The sequence below is a fragment of the Coffea eugenioides genome, chromosome 10 (genome assembly GCF_003713205.1).
Source record: "Coffea eugenioides isolate CCC68of chromosome 10, Ceug_1.0, whole genome shotgun sequence".
Lineage (NCBI taxonomy): Eukaryota > Viridiplantae > Streptophyta > Magnoliopsida > Gentianales > Rubiaceae > Coffea > Coffea eugenioides.
In genome coordinates, this window is record NC_040044.1 from 8,654,766 (window position 1) to 8,677,984 (window position 23,219).

Sequence of the window (23,219 nt, forward strand, 5' to 3'; positions counted from 1 at the left end):
GCTGCCGCCACAACCACCAGAGGCCGGTGGGCTCTACTCCAATCAAGCATTGGTATATCAGCCATGCACATGCAACTCCTCAACAATGACAAGGTGGTCATTTTTGACGGGACTGATTTTGGCCCCTCCAATATTTCCTTGGCCAATGGCAAATGCAGCAATGACCCCAAGAGCTAGCCTTAAAAGTTGACTGCACTGCACATTCTGTCGAATACGACGTCGCCACCAACTCCGTTCGCCCGCTCACAGTCCTCACTGATGTCTTGTGCTCCTCCGTCTCCGTCATGCCCGACGGCACCTTAGTCCAAACCGGCGGCTTCAATGTTGGGGACAGCAGCGTTCGAGTTTACAAGCCATGCAGTTCTGGTAGTATTGATTGTGACTGGCAAGAAGTTAGTAACGGGCTACTGCAGAGAAGGTGGTATGCCACAAATCATACTTTGCCCGACTCCCGCCAGATCATCATCGGCGGCCGGCGCCAATTCAACTACGAGTTTTATCCCAAGACAGCAGCAACTAATCGGGTCTTTAAGTTGCCGTTTCTTGCCCAGACGAATGATCCTAACATTGAGAACAATCTGTATCCATTCGTCTTCCTAAATGTGGATGGAAATTTGTTCATTTTCGCGAATAATCGAGCTATTTTGCTCGATTACAAGAAAAACATTGTGGTGAAAAACTATCCACAATTGCCTGACGGTAATCCCAGGTGCTATCCTAGTTCGGGTTCTGCTGTACTTTTACCACTAAAAAAGCTTCAGGGGTCGGCCACAAAAGCCGAAGTTTTGGTGTGCGGAGGTGCACCGAAAGATGCCTTTGCCAATGCACGGAAGGGTAATTTTGTTGGGGCATTGGATTCCACAATGGGTGATGGAGACCATGCCATTGGCTAGGGTCATGGGTGACATGTTGGTGCTACCAAATGCTCACGTTCTGATAATTAACGGTTATTTATCGACCCGATCATAAAAACGGGTCACGATTCGAGGTTCAAAATCCCTCCACCATACCAAGAATGTATCACTCCACAGCAGTTTTACTTCGCGATGGTCGGATTCTGGTTAGCGGTACCAACCCTCACCTGCTGTACAAATTTACCGGAGTACTTTATCCTACTGAATTGAGCTTAGAAGCCTTTTCGCCACCATATTTGGATCCTGCAGTCGCCGATTTATGCCCACGGATCATCTCGCCGGGATCGCAGTCTCAAGTCGGGTATGGGCGACGGTTGGTGATCCGGTTCACCATCTCAGGGAAGCTAAAGGGAAATTTGGTCACGGTAACATTGGTTGCACCCTCTTATAATACACAAGGCTTTTCTATGAATCAGAGGGTTTTGGTGCTTGGTGGAGGGTGACAATAATGTGAAAATTGTTGGAAAGTCAACCTATCAAACTGCTGTTTTGACGCCTAGATCGGGCATCCGGGTTCTATCTTCTCTTTGTGGTGCACCAAGATATTCCCAGCCAAGGCATTTGGGTCCATCTCCTGTAAATATATCCTTTTTACAATTTGATTTGCAGAGGGATTATATTTATACATGGGGAGAATAAGGCTTCCAAACAGCATTGGTTATGTAATACATTGAGTTTGTTTGGACAACAAGAATTTGGAATAAAAATTTCAGATTTTGTTTTGCTTGCATCGTACACACAATTCCCAATCACCTTTTTATCTCACATACATCACATCACAAAAAGTGCTACAGTAACTGGATCAAATAAATCATCCAAATAAATTTTTATCCAAACAAACAGATTGAGTTTGTAATTATTTCTTTTAAAAGCTTTTTTATGGCGATGTGAATTATTCCCTAGTTGTATAGAAGTAGTTGTGAATTTAACGTTCTATATTGAGAACAAAAGTTGTACTGTATTTTTTTTCTTCTTAAACCTTCGATAAATCCTAACACCTTTCTCACGTCCACCACCGGTCAAAGTCTCGAATCTGACAGTGGAGAGGGCTGGACAATTACACCCCCCCTTTCTCCTCAATTTTGAAAAGTGCTATAGTTTCCCTTCCTACTTTATGAGAAATTCTCATTTCCACTCACATATTATCTTCCTAAACAACCAATTTTTGAAGCATCTCTCCTATAATACAAATGTTTTAAAGCTACAAAAACACATAATCGTTTCCTACTTGAATTACAATATAAATTCAATAATTTCACAACACAAAAAATTCATAATAAAAATAATCATCTTTAATTAAAATTTTCTTTTCGTAATAATGATGTCATTTTAGGTGTATAATATTACCCCAACTAGCCATAGATCCTGACTCTGCCACCACTGCCACTGACTCTAAAAGCCCCACGTAATTCTTATGAAACCCTAAGTCAATGAATCATTCATTTTCCTTGATCTCTATAAGTATACTAGCCCACAAGATGCATCCACTCTAGACAGGAAGAGACACATCTGTGCAGTCTTACTTCATTCACTTCTTGCCCCATCCTATGTTCCCTCCATCACTCCAAGTACTTCCGTTTTAATGTGTCTGCTGGTTTGCCACTTATGAGTTGTACATTCCTGAAGTTTACTGGAGATGATGAATAATGCCCTTCTCCACTGTTTTCCCCTACCTACCTCAACAAAGCAAGCAGTGCAACCAGTTTTGTGTTGTTTGCCAACATTCCCCCCCCCCCCCCCCCCCAAAAAAATCCCAACACACCAAAAGAAAAGTCTTGATCGATGTTCTGTAGATGTCTTGTTTAGGTGAACTCATCTCAGTCCAGTATCGTATCGAAGAGCTCTGTTCCAGTGATTTGAGACTTGAAGCAGAAGACGATCGAAGACAGTCCACTGGATATCCCTTCTCCACTGTTTTCCCCTACCTACCTCAACAAAGCAAGCAGTGCAACCAGTTTTGTGTTGTTAGCCAACATTCCCCCCCCCCCCCAAAAAAAAATCCCAACACACCAAAAGAAAAGTCTTGATCGATGTTCTGTAGATGTCTTGTTTAGGTGAACTCATCTCAGTCCAGTATCGTATCGAAGAGCTCTGTTCCAGTGATTTGAGACTTGAAGCAGAAGACGATCGAAGACAGTCCACTGGATATCATTAGATATCCCGCCTCCTAAAGCTGAAGCCAGCATCTGGCTTATTGAAAAAGTTCACACACCGATGTTCCGTAGATGCCTTGTTTAGGTGAAAGCACAAAAGGTTCTGTTGTTTATCTTGCTGCTTCATCATGCTAGCATTCCTACTTAAGTAAAAAACATCCAGATTTTCTAGACACATAAGAACGTTTTGTTTTCGGCTAAGACTAAGAGAATGTTGTTTGACTTCAAAAAGACCCATAAACCACGAGCAGTTCGAATTGAACTTTGCAACATATTGGTTGGGTAAGTTTGGCCAAAGCAAAGCCGTTGTTCGTTGGTGACAGAATTAACGATCAGTATGATCTCTGAAGGCTGAGAGGATTTTTGAGATACATCTTTGTGCCCTTTTTGTGGTGAGATCGATGATTATCAAGTTTTTGGTTGCTGGATATTGGCAACTGACATGATCCTCAATAATCAGATTACTTGAGAGCAGATTGCCGTAGTCTAACCGGGGTACCTCCTGAAGTTCGATGCGTGTACTTCAAAAGTACAACTTCAGCACAACCAACGTCTGTTAAAAGGAAAGAACATACATAGAATTAGTCTAGACAACGACTTTAAAAGCTCAAGAGGCACTGCTTGCTCTAGTGGATTAGAGAGAAAACAGGCCTAAGAGGTTTGAAGGAAAACAAGCCCTTATCAAGTTCCCTCCCTCTCTCTCTCTCTCTCTCTCTCTCTCTATATATATATATATATAATCAATCAACAACATTTATATTAGACTAAAGGAGTGCTTTAACACCCTTTTGAATTTTTTTTTTTTTTTAACTCCAGAATGCGAGATTTAAACTCCAGACCCACCGATGAAGAAGGGTTTTTAAATTCCTTTTGGCAAGGAATGATTTATTGGAACCTTTTTTTTTTTTTGGATTTATTGGAAGCCATCATCATAGGAAAAGGGGGATCACGTATTTTTTGGGTTTTATTGGGGGGGGGGGGGGGGGGGGGCAGGGCATTGGAATCACCATTACGAGATACAAAAGACATAGTAGATACAAATTTATGTTTGAGAGACAGCTAACATGAGAAAGTTTATACAGATCATTAAATGATACAGAGACCTTAAAAGACTGCTCAGTGTGTCAAATGTTCCTTCACACATATGATGCTTAAAGACAGCTTTTACAAACCAAAACATGAAAATAGACTTGGCATGCAGACACTGCTCCTCATCTCATTCTACATATACACACACAGCTATCTCATCTCAGACTCATAACAGGCCATGGTGTGACCCCAACAGCTGGAAGTGATGGCCGAACCATGGGGACGCGCTTCACTACTGAGAAAGCTTCATTAAGGCGTGCAGCCCGGCTCATAAACTGAGAGATCTTCTGCAGATACAGAACATAAATCAAAGTAGTCGGTTAAGCAAGTTCTTGAGCATTGCAGGCAGAACATATGCAGAAAACAAGCATTCCGAGGACCGAACTGCAGACCTTCCCATACATGAATCATACTTGGTTAAGATTTTATCACAATTTTACGTAGTATCACAATGACAACAAGCATCAATTGAGAGCTTGGTCGAAATTTCTCAACCAAACAGTCAAGCATGGTGACAGTCTACCCTTTATAACTTTTTTTTTCGTGTTTGGAAGGGGGTTGGGGGTGGGGAGGGGGTTGGAGAAGATGGAATATTTATGGAGATGAACAATTGAGAAAAAAGAAGCAAACAAAGGAGGAATCCAGGAACGGAAGAAGCCTCAAACTCGGTGGCTATCATAATAGTACGAAAAACAATAAAACAATCAACTAGAGATCACATGCAGAGGATAGCTGTATTATTATCTGTTGGACATGAATATTTTGGGGATAACACAAATGCCAAACTCTTGAGATAAAGACCACTAAAAAAAATATATCTAAACAAATAATGCATCATACATATGCTAACGAGAAACATTTAGCATCATCCCTACATTGATATATCCATTAAATCAACCAAATGTCTTCCAATCTCCATCAGTACTCAATAACTCCTAGCAAAAGTGACAATGCTCTTGCAAATGTTCATCGACTATTATTTTTTGGCTAAACATCCAATGTTAAGGAGACATGCAGAAATTATTCATCTAGTATAGAGAACATGTAGGAAGAAATGATGTTCAAGTAGGCTTTCATAGCTGCTTGTATTGTACAGCAATGGCAGGAGTTCCAGGATGTGTAAATGCCATAGCAAAGCTATAGCCCAAAGGTTTAAGATGCATTTGAGTAAGCAAGGCTTCAAGCGAGGGACATGAGAAGACAACCACTGACTGTGAGCTATGCAGAACTTGGTGAATATCTCTCATCCTTTCCTTTTTGTGGATATGTGAAGATATTTGCAATTTGTACGAGTAAAATTTTACCAGTTCGTGTTAAAGGGATGCCCTCTTTTCTCCTGGTTAAGTTAAATTGTAGGCTACAGACATTTCATAATCTACCAAAGTTTTTTTTTTTCCTTTTAAATGCCAATATGAAGATGCAGTCTAAAAACATCAAACAGGAGCAGTTCTTATCATAGAACAGTACATAAGTTAAAAATATCAAAAGTGTAAGTACAGAAATTCAGAGAGAAATCAGGGAAGAGAATGCACGAAACAGAGGCAAAGACTCCATAGTAAACAGGATGAGAGAAGATTGAAACCACTCAAACTTTAAAATAGTTTTCATGAATAAAGTATATATCATGATATAAGTAAAAATTACTATATTTGTTGCTGCGTGATACAAATTCTTCTAGCATAAATCATCCAAAACCAACAACTATAACAAGAAAATGAGCTTATGCTTTATAGCAGAACCCCTAAGCAAAAAATCTTCATCAGGAAGAAAGAACACATAAGAAAAAGTCAGCACCAATAGGTGCTTGCATTTCTGAAAAAACTTTAGAAAAAGAAAAAAAGAAAAAACCATCAAAGACTTGGTGTAATTGCTTTAAGACATTACAAACACTAATCCCACAAAGAAAAATACTTTAATTTTGGAGGAGATAAAGCGTTACAGAGTACATCTCACCAAAATGGACATTGATCATTGGTCATTAAGAAGAAATAGATAATTCACTTAAATTTTGAGATCATTGACAACCTACTGAATCTTACCAACAGGTAACATAACATCAAGGACCGATCTAACAACTCATCATAAATAAAAAGAGGACTGATGTAACAAACACCAAAAGCACAAGTTCAGGGACAGAAAAGTTGCTATCTGCGTCACATTTGACACAGATGTCATGACAATTCAGAATGATACTTAATAGCAATACCATTTCATGGGGAAGAATAACTCATCTGATTCCATTTTAGTAAATTATAACTCTCAATGCCAAGAAAGGTTATTCCTTCGGCATATCAGATCAGCTAACTGTTCCTCATCTGATTTTCCCCATGTCATAATGCACAAAGGCTTGTATTCTAGATACAAACCATTTTGAAAGGTTCATTAAGAGATGGGCTGAAATGCAAGGCTGTATAATGACTTTAGTAGGGGTAAAGATAGAAATTAGCACTTAAAAACTAAAGTCATCTCTGTGTTAGCAAAAAATTGGTATTACAATGCCAAACACTTTTTTGGAGGATGAAGTACCATACCACTTCGAATGGTTAGCAACCAAATCATTTGATTAAAGAATGAAGAGTTAAAATGTGAAAAGACAAAAGATGACATATCATCAAGCTACGATAAGTGCACGAACATAATATGCAGGAAAGGATTAGTAGCAGGTAACGAAACACTGCCTCATGTGCTTATGCTTGTTTGAAATCTCTACAAAATGAAGCCATCATATCATGATCATTTCACATAGCAAACAGGGCAACAAGAACAAAAAGATCTATCATCTTCAAGCCTAATTACTTGATCCCTAGAAAACCTTATTTCAAGCTAATCCAATCTGAAATTTCCACCTCTTCTATGTCAACAAACCACCAAAATCCCATATTCCACAACGAGAACTAAGAATTAACAAAGCCTAGTAAATAAAACTTCATAACCACATAACAGAAACAGACCAAAATCGAATGCAATTGAATAACACAAGAAACTAAAAGAAGAGGCAAAAAGAACACACCTTGTCATCCATGGTGACCTTCATTTCTAAGCCACGGTTCTTCTTCTTCATCTTATACAACCTTCTTCCTAAAATAACAAACCCCATCACAGCAGCAGCTACGGAGAAAGTCCAAACAGGACTGGCTCTAAAAACACAGTACTTCAAGAACTCAATTGGAACCTTCCACCACACAACAGCCTTTTTCTTCTCCTCCTCGGCTTCCACCTCTGTCCTAGCTTCAATTTCAACACCCTCAGCACCTTCATTTTTCACACCTGCATCAGTCGACCCCTTTTCATTCTTTTCCTCCACTAAAGCCACTGAATTAGCGTTTTCCTCACAACTCGATTCGCCATCCACCTCAACGACCTCCTCCCCAACTTTCACAGAATCCAATTCAACCCCACCCGAAACAGACAAAAGCTTCTCAAAATTCTCCAAACTTTTCCCATTTACACCTCCACCTATTTCCTCAATCCCTCCAGACCCCACTTGCATCTTCTCATTCCCATCGAAACCCACTTGTATTTTCTCATTATTCCCCTCCAATTCGCTAAATTTCCGCTCATCGGACCGGTCACTGCTCGAATCGGACCAAAACTCGCCCCCAGCATCCTTCCTGGGGTACCGGGTATCCGAATTGGGGTCAATCCAACTGGGATTATCCGAGTTCTCGGAACCCACCTCGTTAGCATCAGAAACAACAGAAACAGTCCTAGTACTAAAACTATTCCGTAAAGGGTCCATGGAGAAGTAATCAGTCTGAATCATACCTTCCGATTGAGCATCAATTTCTTGGAAATCACTGGAATTCTGAAGTGGGTAAGCAGATTCCAAACCCGACTCAGACTGGAGAACCTCCCAGTCTTGAAATTCTGCACCTCCCTCAGCATCCATGATGATGAATCAGTCACAAAATCAACACTTCCTCCTATCCAAAACACAAAAACAAAAAACAACAGAAAAAATACTCCCAACACTCAGTTCATTAAGTGTTATTATTATTGAAATTAGTCAGCTATTTGAGATAATGATACGAGAAAAAGAGAAGGGGAGAAGAGGACAGGCTTTGTGGGGTTGTCGTTTATGCTGGTAAAGCTGCAAATTGTAACAACTAGCAACTGGTATAGTTGTAATAAAGGGCGAAAGGATGACGACGCAATTCAGAAATGTAACCCTTCGCCCCTTTTTGGCCCTGGCCTTGGTTTGTCCCAGATTCTTATCTAAACTTGTAATACTCCTAGTATTCTGTAGGTTTGATGGGATGTCGTCCCGCCCACCCACGGTGAGCCCACTTCCTTATTCCATCTGGAAATGACGAATTTCGTCCCTAAATATTTGTGTTGATATTGATTTAGTCTCTAACTTTTATTTCTGATCAATTTGATACTTGAATTTATTTTGCAATTTTAATTAAGGGCCTTCATGGTGGCATCATTATCTAAAACCAATCTGCTTTCTAATTGATTAAGGGTGTGTTTGATAAAATTGAAGTTTGAAATCTGAAATCTGAAGTCGAAATCCATAAGTTATTAAATTGTTCAATATTAAATCAATTACATTTGAGTATATATGACATTCACTGATAAGTGAATAGTTTATCACTTATTTTCGATAATAAGTTTTTTTAATAAAATTCAGTGTCATTTAATTAATTCAGATGTTCAATTTTTTTTTTTATCAAATGCGTCTGAACATATTAACATCTAAATCCATTAAGTTTAAGTGCTGAATTGAATTATTAAAAAGGGCCTAACTAAATAGAGATATTATAGGAACGTCGCTCATGACACTGTAATAAAAGAATTAAATCGTGTAAAAAAATTGGTTTGTAAGGTGAAAAACTTTTTTTTCCTTTTCTTTTTTTTCTTTCTTTTCTCTTTCTCTTTCTTTTTCTTTTTCTTTTTCTTTTCCTTTTTCTTTTCTTCTTCTTCTTCTTCCCGTCACATCCGCCACCCCAGCAGCAACTCCACCAATGCCACCTCCGCCACCTCTCTCCTCTCCTCCCCCGCCTTCTCCCTTGCCCCGCCACCCCCTCTGCCCCTTCCCCTCCCCCACCACCTCCCTGCGCCTTATCCCTCTGCCCCGCCACCCCCTCCCCTTGCCTTCCCCCTCCCCTCGCCACCCCCCTCTGCGCTTTATCCCTCTGCCCCGCCCTCCCCCCGCCTTCTCCTTCTGCCCCGCCACCCCCTTCCCCCGTCTTCCCCTTCCCCTCTGCCCCGCCACCCCTGTTCCCCTTCTGCTTCTCACCATCTTTCTTTTTTCTTTCTTTTTTTTTTTCACAGAGAGGTGGGGGAGGAAATGGGGAGACGCAGAGAGAAAAAAAAAAGACAAGAGGGGAGGATGGCAGGGGAGGAAGAGGGGGAGAGGGAAAAAAGGGGAAAAAAAAAGAAGACTAGCACCGGCACCGGAAATCGGCGCCGGAGCCGGCAACGGAGGTGGTGGTGGGGGAGGAAGAAGAAGAAAAGGGGAAGGGAATTTTTTTTGTTGTGTTTTGGATATTTTAAGTGTGTAGATAAAAAACTTTGGGAAGTTTTTTGGGGTTCCTGTAGTAAAAGTTGTTAAAAAACTAGTAGCTAAAAACTTGATAAAAAACTAGGGTGCCAAACAGGCCCAATGTTGCGAGACCCAACTTTGAAAGGGACTTGATAGTGCTTGACTCCAAATTAGCCGACGCTCAATGCAGTTATGAGAGGGGGGGGGGGGAGGTTTACACAATATATATATATATATGTATGTATATTTTTTCAAATATATACATATATATATATAACTAAATTTTATTATCTTAATATAGCCTGGTTTATTTTTAGGAGTGAGTCCACTTGCACATTTGCATGTCACAACAAAAACGTATTGCAGAATTTATTAAAAAACTGTGCCGTTTCCAGCTGTTGCAATAATTTCCGTCAAACACATGAATATAAGATAATGGTCAAATTTTCATGGTGCTTCTCTTTTTCCGATTATCAATAATTTTTGTCTGACTTTGTTGGGTTAGTATTATTCTCACCCATGTTTGACCTTCAAATTCCAACGACTCATCCAGGGAAAATGTGAAACTTACACAGAAAGTGGTATCGCTAAAATATATGCAGATTCTTATCAATGACTGCGTGCCATTCTTTTACTAGAAAAGTGTCATTAAATTATACTCCCTCCCTTTTTTTATAACTATCGTTTAAGGTTTTGCACACCAATTAAGAAAAGTTTTCATTACTTAAATCTATACACCACTTTCCTTTTATACCCTCATTAATTATTCAATTCACCCATGTTTTCTCTCACTAGGGGTTCAACTTACTGTGAGAAAAGAAGAAAGAATATGGAAGGGCAGAGAGAAGCAATAATTACTAGGAGTAGTAATTAAGAATCCTGTAAGAGAGATAAAAGGGTAAAATTGTAAAAAAATAATAAATGCTGCATGGGGATGGTAAAACGACAGATAAAAGTACTTAAGAGCAAATTCCTTAAACGACAGTTATAAAAAAAGGGAGTATTAACTCATATACTCATTAATTATGAAAAAGAGTCCATGGATATAACGTCCAACTGTTTTTGTCTCTCACTTTCTTGGAGGGACTGCAATTCCCACCAATATTGTGACTTTTCAGATTCCAATGGTTTGTCCATTGAAAATGTAAAACCTACAAAAGCACAAAGTAATCAGAAATTCCACGAACAATTAATAAAAGAAAGTCCACAAAATCTAATGGCGGTTTCCTTTTTGGATGCGGTTAAATCTACACCCCTTCAGTTTAAATCCACACTCCTAACATTAAAATCATAATAAGGTCCATAGGAATTTGATAGGAACCTTTTCCAATACAAAACCTCTTGTCTTTCATACAACAATTTAAAGATGTTTAAAAAATTAGTTAGAAATTTTAATTAATTGAAATTTTTTGATACCAGCATCCTAATTATTGATCCGCTAGTGTTTCCTAAAATTATATTTCAATCAATTTTGAAGTGCAACATCCCAAAAAGGTAAAAATATTTTCTTAACACAATATTTTTTTCTTAAAAAAAATCTCTCATCTCTTCATACATGATAAAAAGAGATAAAAACATTCGCTCCACGAAATAAGAGGAAAAAATAAATGCCATCAAAGTGAATGAAAAAATAATGTTAGAAATTTTAAGACCACTCATAATGATGTAAATTTTAAATCTAAATTAGCATCATCTATTTTCACAAAAAAAAAAAGGCTAATTTTTTTTTGAAAAATTTTCTACCAAACCCGATACATGCTATGGGCTTTTTGGTCAATTTGATTATAAAGGTGCGGATATAGCCTCACCACTTGCTTCTTTCAGCTATTTTTGTCTCTCACTTTCTTGGGTGATTGTAATTCTCACCAATGTTTTGACTTCCACATTCCAATGGTTTATCTACTGAATACGTGAAACTTGCAAAGCGCAAAAATGGTATCCCCAATTCCTACTCCACCTACCCAAATTTAGTTGCCGTCTTTGAATTTGCGCAAGGCAGGCAACCAAGGAAAAAGACATATCCATTTCTTGGCCCACAGGAAAATGTTACAGGTTCAGAAGCAGAGAAGCTAGCTTGTCTGGGATGAGTAGTAGATGAAGTGGGCAGAAAAGGATAACACATAGCTTAGAAGGAAATTAGTGTGTTAAACCAAAATGGGGCAAAGCAACTCCCCCAAGGCTGCGTCTTCATTGTAGGCTAAGTGTTCGAATTTCTGCCAAAAAGTCCTCACTTCTGTTTCGGCTTGATTGATGGATACTATGCCATTGATGAGTTTGGGCATGTTTTTCTCTTATTATGTGTAGTTTCCTAGCATAGTTAGTCAATGAAGGACACCAATGGAGGGAGTTGTTATTTGAGGTTACAGATTATGAGGTGAAGTGATATTATAACAGTAAATTTACGTGTACAAAATTTAAAGAGGAATAATGGTGAGTTTTTAACAATGTTCAAATGTTATTCTAAATATATCAATTTCAACTGTTATTGTTGTATAATTCCCAATCCAAAAAAAAAAAAAAAATCTACTTTTGTGTTCAAGACAATAGAAAAGTTAAAACTTTATCACATTTTTTTTTTGTTTTTACATCAATAATGTGGAAAAAACAATATACTCATCCCCATTTTGTTAATAAAAATGTAATTCAATGTTCGGATAATTTCCTTTAAGGGTCCGTTTGTTTCGGGTGAAAATGTTTTCCAGGAAAATATTTTCCTAATTTCCCGTGTTTGGTTGCACAAAAGTTACTGAAAACATTTTCCTATGTAAAATATTTTCACCCATCTTATGGAAAACAACTTCCCTTCCAAACTTACTGAAGTTGTTTTCCGAAATGCATGCATCCCGCCTGTAGTATGTTCCAAACTTACTGAAAACATCTTGTAGTATGTTCTTTTTTTTTTTTAGTGTAAATAGGAGGATTCGAACCCAAGATCTCTTCCTTACACTCCCTCCCCCGTACCACCCAACCCAACCCAACCCTCCCCTAGTATATTCAAAATAAAAAAAAACCTCATCCTGCTTATCCTATGTTAGTAATTAATTATGTATAATAGGGACATTCTTTTCTAGAGAAACTTTCAGCAGTGAGAGTGCAAGATATATGTCACAATAAGCATTGCATGTGATTGATATTTGACACTAAATGGCCAGCAATTTGTTTATTGCTTAAGGAGATATTTTTTATTCATATATACATTTCTCCAAGATTTTTTAAAGTTAAACAATGAGATAAATTTTCTTATTTTGCATGGGAAGAAGTATGTAGTTATAATGTGTAGAAAGTAAAGATAGAGATAAAAGTGAAAATATTTCAAAAGTTAAACAAACACCAGAAAAATGAAGTAAGAGAATATTTTCAATAAGCTAACCAAACACCTGAAAATGATGAAAGGGAAATGATTTTCATGGAAAATTACTTCCACGGAAAATATTTTCCCAAGGAAAATATTTTACTTCCAACCAAACAGACCCTAAGTGTAGAGTTTTTTCCCCCCCTACATATCTATGGAGATTTTAGTGAAAGTAATGGGGGCAATTATAAAAAAAATTCGATGATCCCTTTTGAAGGATATATTGAAGGAATGGTATCCAAAAGTTGCAATGGTAGATCTCTCACTAAAACTATCTCTCACATTTGTTTCAACATCCAACTTTGCATTTCATTTTATATACTTTATTTGAAAGATTTATCTGCTAAAAATTTATCCCTCGAGCCTGACTTGGGGGTCAGGGCCCTTACTCAAGTTCTTTAGCAACAACATTCAAGAGGTTAGTTATAATCTAGGTGCTATGGTTCATTTATCAAGCTTTTACCAAGAACTTACAAATTAGCATAGATTCCTTTCTCTTTTTGTGGATTTTTATGAGGAAGGAAAGATTATCTAATTTCAAAATCCAAATAGGACACACGGATACATTTTCTAACAGTTGAGAGACTGAATCACCATCTGATAAGACCAGTCGGCAGTTTATAACAGTGATTCTTACATATTGCATATCAACGAAAAGCTATTCGCTGCAGAACACAAACCTCAGTTGTGCTATGGACAATAACCAATGTCATTAGTAGTACAAGGCAAACCAAGATACTATATTCCAAACTTGACTTGCTCAAGGGTGATGATCAAATGAGGAACACATATATCTATTTATTTAAGTAAAAGTGACACAATTAATTAATCTATTACGAGAAAAGAAAAAAGGAAACAAATTAAGTGGAAATTAAGTGGGCTTCATAACCTGACTACCATTAATTAAGACGTAAAATTTCGGATAGCCTCAGTTTTAGAGTTTCAGTGGCGTCGGATGCCTGCTATTTTCGATCTAAAAGTAGCTCGTCTAATTTTTTAGTTTTAGTCTAACTTTTACGTTACATTAATAAATTTCTGTCCCAGCCAGCTTGGTCAGAATCTCACTGCTGTGCCTCTTAATAAATGACCTAATTAAGCTGCCTACCCTATCTAGATTTAGTGGTAGGAAAGTCTATCGGTTATTGTCAACCATGAAATCAGTTGTGCTGTTTAAAGAGAATGTCTGAAGTAGGTAAGACTTAAATGTACCAAAATTAATTCGAATAGGTGATTGCACCCAATATCTTTAGTCCTGCAACTTGTAACCTATATCGAGGTTAATTGCACTTTACCCCGGCAATACAGTTTTTTTGACTCCTGTAATAAAGTTCTATATGAAATGACTAAATCTTATATATACGCTATTACAATTGGATGCATCATACATATGTAAGATTTAAATTTTAAATTCAAATTCGAATTATGTATTATATGCTCCCTCCGTCCCACTTTGATAGTCCTGTATTCCTTTTTCATCTGTCCCAAATTGTAGTCCACTTTCCAATTGAAGAATGTAGTTGTATTTTAATTTTTCTAAAATACCCTTATTCAATGTAAGTAGTTGTTACTATAAACCTACCCCATTTAATGAGAGTTGATTCTTTTTTTACCATCAATTCAAGTTCCCATAAAGTTGTACCATATTTAATGTGAGGGTATTTTAGAAAAATAGCAATCTAAATTTATTTTTCCAACAAAGTTAATTACTTTTTCTTAAACTGTGTGAAAAAAGAAACAGAACTATCAAAGTGGGACGGAGAGAGTATTACGTATTCAATGATAAAAGTCTACACACTGTCAGTGTATATAAAGTCAGTAGGTTTTTAAGGGTAATGAAACTTGATCACCGCAAATGTTGACAGCATGCAAGTTGCCCCATATCGTTTAACACATTTTAGTGATGCAATGACGAATGATCCGTACTTTTTGGGACCCAAAAAACTCATACGGAGTTGGATGTGTAATTTCTTGGTGGCGACTAAGACGCTGCATGTGGCAACTCTATGTTCCAGATAAAGCTTGGTACAGATCAGATCTCTGTTTGTGCGTGGAAGTGCTAATTTAATGGGATAGGTAACTCTTGGTTTGAGGAGAAAGAGGGAGAAGGAATTGCTGATTTTAGGCCAAGAAAAAAGAGGGAAGACGTGAGTGGCAGTTGGTCAAGAAAAGAGGGAAGGCCCAATCAAACGTAAAGTAGGTTAGGAGCTCCAAAAAGTTCATCTATTAGGGTTTGGGCCGTTGTTGGATTTTGACAATTGGACAAGTATCAAAACAAAGAAGAGTGAACTTCTTTCAAGGCATATCATGCCTAAATTAAACTAGTGCGACAAATACACAACATCTTGTATGGAATATGGATTACTGATTTCTGCCCATCAGATGCATACAGTGACGGAGCCAGGATTTTTTCTTTGGGGGGGCCAAAATTTTTTCGAACAAAATTATTTTAATATGTTATGTTCAAAATAATTTTCATCTATTTAAATATATGATCAAATATTAACTTTAATTATAAAGATATGTCTATTTCATAAATATGTAGCATAGTCATAACTAAAATTAAGACAAGAAATAACATTTGATTAAATATCTTATAACATCACAAACCACCTAAGTTGCACATTATGAGAAGATGCTCCAATATGTCACTTGTGCAAAAACAAAAATATAACTATGCAATATAAATATAACTATTTTCAATTAAAAAGAGATAAAAATTATGTTAACATGTCTTGAAATTTCATCCTCTTTTATTAAACGTAAATTGAGCTTTACGTTCTTTCATAGAACTAAATTCATCTATAATTGAATCAATGGTAAATTTTCGAACAACTTCCTTTTTTTATGTACATTGTTAGACAATCATTCAAGAAATTATCTTTTATCTTGTTTTGGAATTTTGTTTTGATTATCTTCATAATTGAAAATGTCCATTCTATAGACTATAGAACGAATTAAGGATTTTTTCCTTGGGAGGGGGGCCAAAATTTTTTTGAACAAAATTATCTTAATATGTTATATTCAAAATAATTTTCATTGATTTAAATATATGACATCTTAAAATATCAAATATTAAATTTAATTATAAAGGTATGTCTATTTCATAAATATGCAGCATAGTCATAACAAAAATTAGAACAAGAAATAACCTTTGATTAAATATCTTATAACATTACAAACTATCCAAATTGTACATTATGAGAAAATGATCCAATACGTCACTTGTGCAAAAACAAAAATATAACTATGCAATATAAATATAACTATTTTCAATTAAAAGAAAGATAAAAGTTATGTTCGCACACCTTGCATTTGTTCATATCTTTCTCATCAGTACGTGACATCACATTGAAAACAATTAATGAGTAAAGGCCAACTAAGCATTGTCCCTTCACCGTTCAGTGAACTGAATGGGGCAGTCCAAATTCACTAACTCCGGCTTAACACAACAGCAGCAGCAAACCAAGCATCTCCTCTCAAGATATTAATGTAATAATCACATGGACAATGTTACAAACACATGGTATGCCCACGGCGCAACTATGATAAAAAGCTCAATCACAAACGTACGGTTCTAACCAGTATATTAAGGAAGACAAGAAATGAGTAGGGGGCAAAAAAAAAAACTTACCTTTGAAGAAGATACCCACCTAGCACACGGGTCCAACCAGTACACTAAGGAAGACAAGAAATCAATAAAAAGCTATACTCATTACCAAGAACGTACGTGCTGCATCAGGGCTGGGCTGCCCGTCGGAATCCCCTATATATAGGGGGTTTTCCGGCGGCTTGGGGGGGCTTAAGCCCCCACTAGCCCCCCTTAAATCCGTGGCTGGATGCATACATACATACATATTGTCGGATTTGGCCAGCTCTCTTTAAACAAATTATTGTAAGGAATTTAAAATTTTACTGTTAACTCTCCCTCTTAGTTTCATCTACAATCCTAAGCGATGTTGTGAAATCTTGACTGGCAAGTGAATCAGATAAACTACAGATTCACGATTTAATCAATTTGTCTGGTTCAAACCTAATTCAATGATTGTCATATTTTTAATATTAAATTATTTGGATAAAATTAATATATGAAAAAGAAAAGGTCGATTTTTCATCGATTTTGATCGATTCAACCGGTTCTTGATCAAGTCTCACAGATCCATTTGATTTCTTAGATTAAACATAGAACTGGATTAGAAACATGATCGATTTACAGTTCAATTAGTCCAACCGACCAATTTGATCCTGTTTTCAAAACACTAATTGTAAGGGGAAGTCACTGTCAGTTCAATTAGTTGAACCGACCAATTTGATCCTATATTCAAAACGCTAATTGTAAAGGGGAGTTACTGTCACCTAATAAGCTGCTTCGTTACGCAAGCGAACGACAAAAATTGCAGGAATGCTGATAGATAGGCCAATATCGAACAACATCCAACAGATGTCGGCATTCAGCCCAATTTATGGAGTGCACGTTATCTCGCTCTTCAAGTCATTCCTCTGTCCTCAATCACTCTATTGTGGTCAAAATTCAAAAAACACGGCTGAGCACTTAAAACTAAACAAGCCTCTCATTCCTTACCTTTAACCGCTAGTTTTAACATTATTCTTAATTAAAAGCCTTGAATCACAAACTTATTTTTGAAGGGAAGTCCAAACCAAATAAGTTTCTAGTTTTTTTTTTTTGATATAAAATAACTTGATGTAAAAGGTGGGTAGGTGTCAGCCCAGCAGATATGAAGACATTATTGGAACGGCACCGTTTAAGGAATTGGGGCAATTACTTGGTGGAACGGCACCGTTTAAGAGCTTAGGGCAATTACTTAGCCAAACGGCATCGTTTGGCTAATTGACCAGTTAGTTACGATTAGTTAGTTTCTGACAATAAATGGGACCCACAGCTTGTAACAGAGGGAGCTATCAGAATTGAATTTGTTTCTTTTCTCTCTCTAGTCTCTCTCTCTCTCTCGCTTCTACTCTCTCTCTCACTCTAATTCCTCCCAGCTTTTCCCCTTTTCCTCTCTGATTTACTACAATTTCCACCATTGATCCAAATCCGTGACAAATTGGTACCAGAGCTAGCGGAATCCTTGGACACAATCATGGCAGAAAGTACCAGATTTAAGACCTTGGAAGAACAAGTGAGGAAACAGGAGGCTAAGCTACAAGAAATCATGGAGAATCTTCAATCTTCACAATCGTCGCAGCAGCAGCTCAGAGGAGAGATTCGTCAAGAATTGGAAGAGAACAATAGGCGCATGGAAAGCTTGATGACTGGAATGGAGCAGAAGTTTGGCGCCTTCTTGGAACAAAAATTCAGCTCAATAATGCTGAATGTGACTGCTGCAAGGGACAAGCTGCCAGATGAAGAATCCAGGGGAAGAACAGAACAGGCACCGCCGTTGCTGCCGACTCCCCCTCCGCAATTCAGATTGTATCCGGACGCAGAAGTTACGCGAGCTTTCAGGCATGAAGGTAGAATTCAAGCGCCAAATCCCCCAAAACTTGATTTACAACTATTCTCAGGAGAAAATCCGAGAGAGTGGCTGCGAAAATGTAACAAGTACTTCATTAATTACCAAATTCCGAATGAGCAGAAAATAGCCATTGTAGAGATGTATCTGGAGGGAAAGACAGATAGGTGGTTCCAAGGGGTTCGGATTGAGAAACCTAGACTATCCTGGGAAGAATTTGGGGAGATTCTCTGTAAACGATTCAATGAGAATGGTTATAAGGACATAATTGAGGAATTCAACAAACTACAACAGGAAGGGAGTGTGGAAGAGTACCAGGAGAGGTTTGAGGAACTAAAGCCACTAATGCTGGCCAGGAACAGTAATTTGGATGAGAGCTACTTTACCTCCAGTTTCATCAGTGGCTTGAAAGAAGAAATTAAGCCTATGGTGAAGATGCTGAGACCGACTACACTATCAGAGGCCTTTGAGATCTCGCTGTGGCAGGAACGCAACATCAAAATCCAGATCAGAGGAGTTAGAGAAGGCCACAGAAATGTTGCAGAAAATAAGTTTGGCATGACCAAAGGCACTACTCCTGTAGCAGGCAGCACCAACACTTACCAGATACCATCAACTGGAAATTTCAGGAATACCAAATTTAAGAATGTACAAACTGACCGTCAGGATTCTAAGAGAATTTCACCTCAAGAAATTCAGCACAGAAGGAGCCTGGGACTGTGCTTTAAGTGTGGGGACAAGTATGGACCTGGACACCAATGTAAGCCAGGACACTTAAACCTTCTGATCAGCGAAGATGAGGAGGAACCACTGTTCGAAGATGCACTGGGAGAACAAGACGACCAAACTGGACACCCTGGTCAAGTAATGGACATGTCCCTGCATGCATTGTCGGAGGCCTTAAAAAGAAAGACTATTACACTGACAGGGAAGCTGGATGGAGAGGAGGTGTTGATTTTAGTAGATACTGGTAGCTCTGATAGCTACATCAACAGTGAGTTAGTCATTGGCATGGATATCAAGTACCAAATGGTTTCAAATCCCTTTTCTGTGATCATGGGAAATGGCACCTGTGTTAACAGTAATGCAATCTGTCCAAGTGTAATGTGGGAAGTCAATCAGTACAAGTTTAGGTTTGATCTTAAAGTAATGGAGTTGGGAGGATGGGATATTATATTGGGAGTGGATTGGATGGTACACTTCAGTCCAATCACATTTGATTTTCATCAGCTAAGCATTTCTCTGTTCAGCCAAGGACAGACAGTACACTTACAAGGACAAGCAGAGAACTGTGACATGGACCTGATCAGAGGGAAGGATTTGAGATATTTCATTGAGTATAAGAAGCAGATGTGCGCAGCCATGGAATGGAAGCAAAATAAAGATGGAGACGACCATACCATACCCAGAGCAGTGGAAAATATCCTCAGTGAGTATGCTGATGTCTTCAAGACCCCTGATTCCTTACCTCCTAAAAGGAGCATTGACCATGAAATTACTCTGAAGCCAGGATCTCAACCAGTCAAGCTCAAACCATACCGTTACCCTCACTCTCAAAAGGGAGAAATAGAAAAACAGGTTACAGAAATGTTGGAGCATGGAATAGTTATACACAGCACCAGCCCCTTTGCATCTCCAGTGCTGCTAGTTAAAAAGAAAGAAGGCACTTGGAGGTTCTGTGTAGACTATAGAAAATTGAATGAAATGACTATTAAGGATAAATATCCAATACCAAATGTAGAAGAATTATTAGATGAACTGGCGGGAGCTGTGTTCAAATCAAAGCTGGATCTAACAGCAGGATATCATCAGATTCGTGTCAAGACTCAGGATACTCACAAGACAGCATTTCAGACTCATTGTGGCCACTATGAGTTCTTGGTGATGCCTTTTGGCCTTACCAATGCGCCAGCCACCTTTCAATCTCTGATGAACCAGGTATTCCAACCATATTTGAGGAAATTCGTTTTGGTATTCTTTGATGATATATTGGTTTACAGTCCTACATTGGAGTCACATGTGCAGCATCTGAAAATAGTACTTGATACTCTGAGACAGAACCAACTATATGCAAAGAAATCTAAGTGCTCTTTTGCTCAGAAAACAGTAGACTATTTGGGGCATACTATTTCTGAAAAGGGTGTTAGTATGGATCAAACTAAGATTGACTGTATTTTGAAGTGGCCTATACCTCAGACTGTGAAGGAATTGAGGAGTTTTTTTGGGTTTGACTGGGTACTATAGGAGGTTCATACAAGGTTACGGACAAATATGCAAGCCTTTGACTGAACTCTTGAGGAAGGATAGTTTCATATGGAATGCAGGTGCTCAGAATTCTTTTGAGAAATTAAAGGAATTAATGGTCACTGCACCAGTTCTTAAACTGCCAGAATTCAGTAGGCCTTTCATCATTGAGACTGATGCCAGTGGTGGAGGTTTAGGGGCTGTATTGATGCAGGATGGCCATCCTATTGCATTTCTGAGTAAGGCACTATCTCCCAGAAATCTTGGGTTATCTGTGTATGAAAAGGAACTCCTTGCTCTAGTAATGGCTGTCACTAAATGGAAGCATTATTTGGTAGGACATCACTTCATCATCAGGACAGATCACCAGTCTCTGAAGTACTTACTGGACCAGAAACTCAATACTGCTCTACAACACAAGTGGCTGACTAAGTTACTGGGATTGGACTACGAAATCCAATACAAAAAGGGTGCTGAAAATCTGGTTGCTGATGCACTCTCAAGGAGACAGGGGACGGATGCCTCCAGGGACAGCAATACCAGTTTCTGTTTGGCCCTATCTGCTGTTAAGCCAGGTTGGATGGAGGAACTGATTCAAAGTTATGAAGGTGACCCTCACTGCCAAGAGATTATGTCCCAGCTACTGCTAGACTCTACATCTCAACCATCCTATACACTAGCAGAAGGAGTACTCAGATACCAAGGGAAACTGTATGTAGGGACAGGAAATGACATCAGAAGCAAACTGGTCTCAGCTCTACATAATTCTGCAATAGGGGGGCACTCAGGACAGAAGAGTTGCTGGCATAGGATCAAATCCATGTTTTACTGGCCTGAGCTCAAGAAGGATGTTATTGCCTATGTACAAGAGTGTGATGTGTGCCAAAGAAACAAGTCTGAACATCTCCCATATCCTGGCCTACTTCAGCCCATACCAATCCCTCAAAAGGCTTGGTCCCACATTGCTATGGACTTTATTGAGAAGCTTCCCAAGTCTCAGGGATATGACACTATACTGGTTGTAGTGGACAGGTTCACCAAATTTGGACATTTTTTGCTATTGACACATCCCTTCTCAGCTAGGCAGGTCGCACAAGTGTTCTTGGATAATGTTTTCAGATTGCATGGGTTGCCAGAATCAATCATCACTGACAGGGATAGAGTGTTCACTAGTTGCTTTTGGAAGGAATTGTTCAAGCTAATGGGAATTCAGCTCAAATACTCTTCTTCTTACCACCCCCAGACAGATGGCCAAAGTGAGAGGCTCAATCAATGTCTGGAATCCTATCTGAGGTGCATGACTTGTGAATTTCCATCCCAGTGGAGCAAGTGGATACCTACTGCAGAATGGTGGTACAATTCTGCTTACCACACCAGCTTGGAACTTTCCCCATTCGAAGCCTTGTTTGGCTATAAACCAACACCTCTTCCTCTAGGACCATACCAGGACTCAGTGATACCTGCTGCAACTCAGGCATTACAGGACAGGGCCAGAATCACTGCTAGCATCAAGGAACACTTATCCAAGGCTCAAAATAGGATGAAAAACTTTGCTGATAAACACAGGACTGAGCGAGAATTTGTGGTAGGGGACTGGGTATTCTTAAAGTTACAACCTTATAGGCAACAATCTATATCTGTGCGCAAGTGCTTGAAGCTTTCTGCTAAGTACTATGGTCCTTTCCAGGTTGAAGAAAGGATTGGGCAGGTAGCTTATAGACTGAAGCTTCCTGCAGGGGCCAGGGTGCATCCGGTCTTCCATGTATCATTACTAAAGAAGAAGGTAGGTCCTCTCCAACAACTATCAACTACATTACCAGAGTGGGATGAGCATGATCTGTGCCCCCTCCAACCAGAGATGATCCTGAAGAGTAGAGCAATATTACGTGATGGACAGCCTGTGGTACAACTCTTGGTTAAGTGGAATCACCTTAGTTTTGATGAAGCATCCTGGGAAGATAAAACCTTCATCGAGCACCAATTTCCAGAATTTTCTTGCAGACTTGCGGACAAGCCTGTTCGCAAGGGGAAGGGATTGTCAGCCCAGCAGATATGAAGACATTATTGGAACGGCACCGTTTAAGGAATTGGGGCAATTACTTGGTGGAACGGCACCGTTTAAGAGCTTAGGGCAATTACTTAGCCAAACGGCATCGTTTGGCTAATTGACCAGTTAGTTACGATTAGTTAGTTTCTGACAATAAATGGGACCCACAGCTTGTAACAGAGGGAGCTATCAGAATTGAATTTGTTTCTTTTCTCTCTCTAGTCTCTCTCTCTCTCTCGCTTCTACTCTCTCTCTCACTCTAATTCCTCCCAGCTTTTCCCCTTTTCCTCTCTGATTTACTACAATTTCCACCATTGATCCAAATCCGTGACAGTAGGTAAATCCGAAGGCGAAAAAAAGGTTGGTGGAGCTATATGTTAATGATGGAGGGAAGAAAGGCGGTTTGAGACTGGCTTGTCTTGGAGTAGGAACTATGAAGAGGAAAGTGAAGGGGCTAGAGC

The 23,219-nt window shown here is 38.6% G+C and overlaps 2 protein-coding genes and 1 pseudogene across 2 annotated transcripts; 2 read left to right on the plus strand and 1 right to left on the minus strand.

Moving 5' to 3' along the window:
• LOC113748671 lies at positions 1-1,494 on the plus strand (annotated as a pseudogene).
• A 2,586-nt stretch (positions 1,495-4,080) lies between these two features.
• Positions 4,081-8,357, minus strand: LOC113749004. Its single transcript, XM_027292622.1, has 2 exons — positions 7,167-8,357; positions 4,081-4,443 (listed from the first exon to the last, which is right to left on the minus strand). The coding sequence occupies exons 1-2, from the start codon at positions 8,043-8,045 to the stop codon at positions 4,312-4,314; spliced, it is 1,011 nt and encodes a 336-aa protein (XP_027148423.1). The 5' UTR covers positions 8,046-8,357; the 3' UTR covers positions 4,081-4,311.
• A 9,738-nt stretch (positions 8,358-18,095) lies between these two features.
• Positions 18,096-20,711, plus strand: LOC113750340. Its single transcript, XM_027294331.1, has one exon. The coding sequence runs from the start codon at positions 18,096-18,098 to the stop codon at positions 20,709-20,711; it is 2,616 nt and encodes an 871-aa protein (XP_027150132.1).
• The last annotated feature ends 2,508 nt before the right edge of the window (positions 20,712-23,219 follow it).

Excerpts from the sequence above, each read along its gene's own strand:
- LOC113749004 (XM_027292622.1), bottom strand. The coding sequence starts at position 8,045 with ATGGATGCTGAGGGAGGTGCAGAATTTCAAGACTGGGAGGTTCTCCAG. Across the intron at positions 4,444-7,166 it reads AGGTCACCATGGATGACAAG|AAGATCTCTCAGTTTATGAG; the intron begins GTGTGTTCTTTT and ends CTGTATCTGCAG.
- LOC113750340 (XM_027294331.1), top strand. The coding sequence starts at position 18,096 with ATGGCAGAAAGTACCAGATTTAAGACCTTGGAAGAACAAGTGAGGAAA.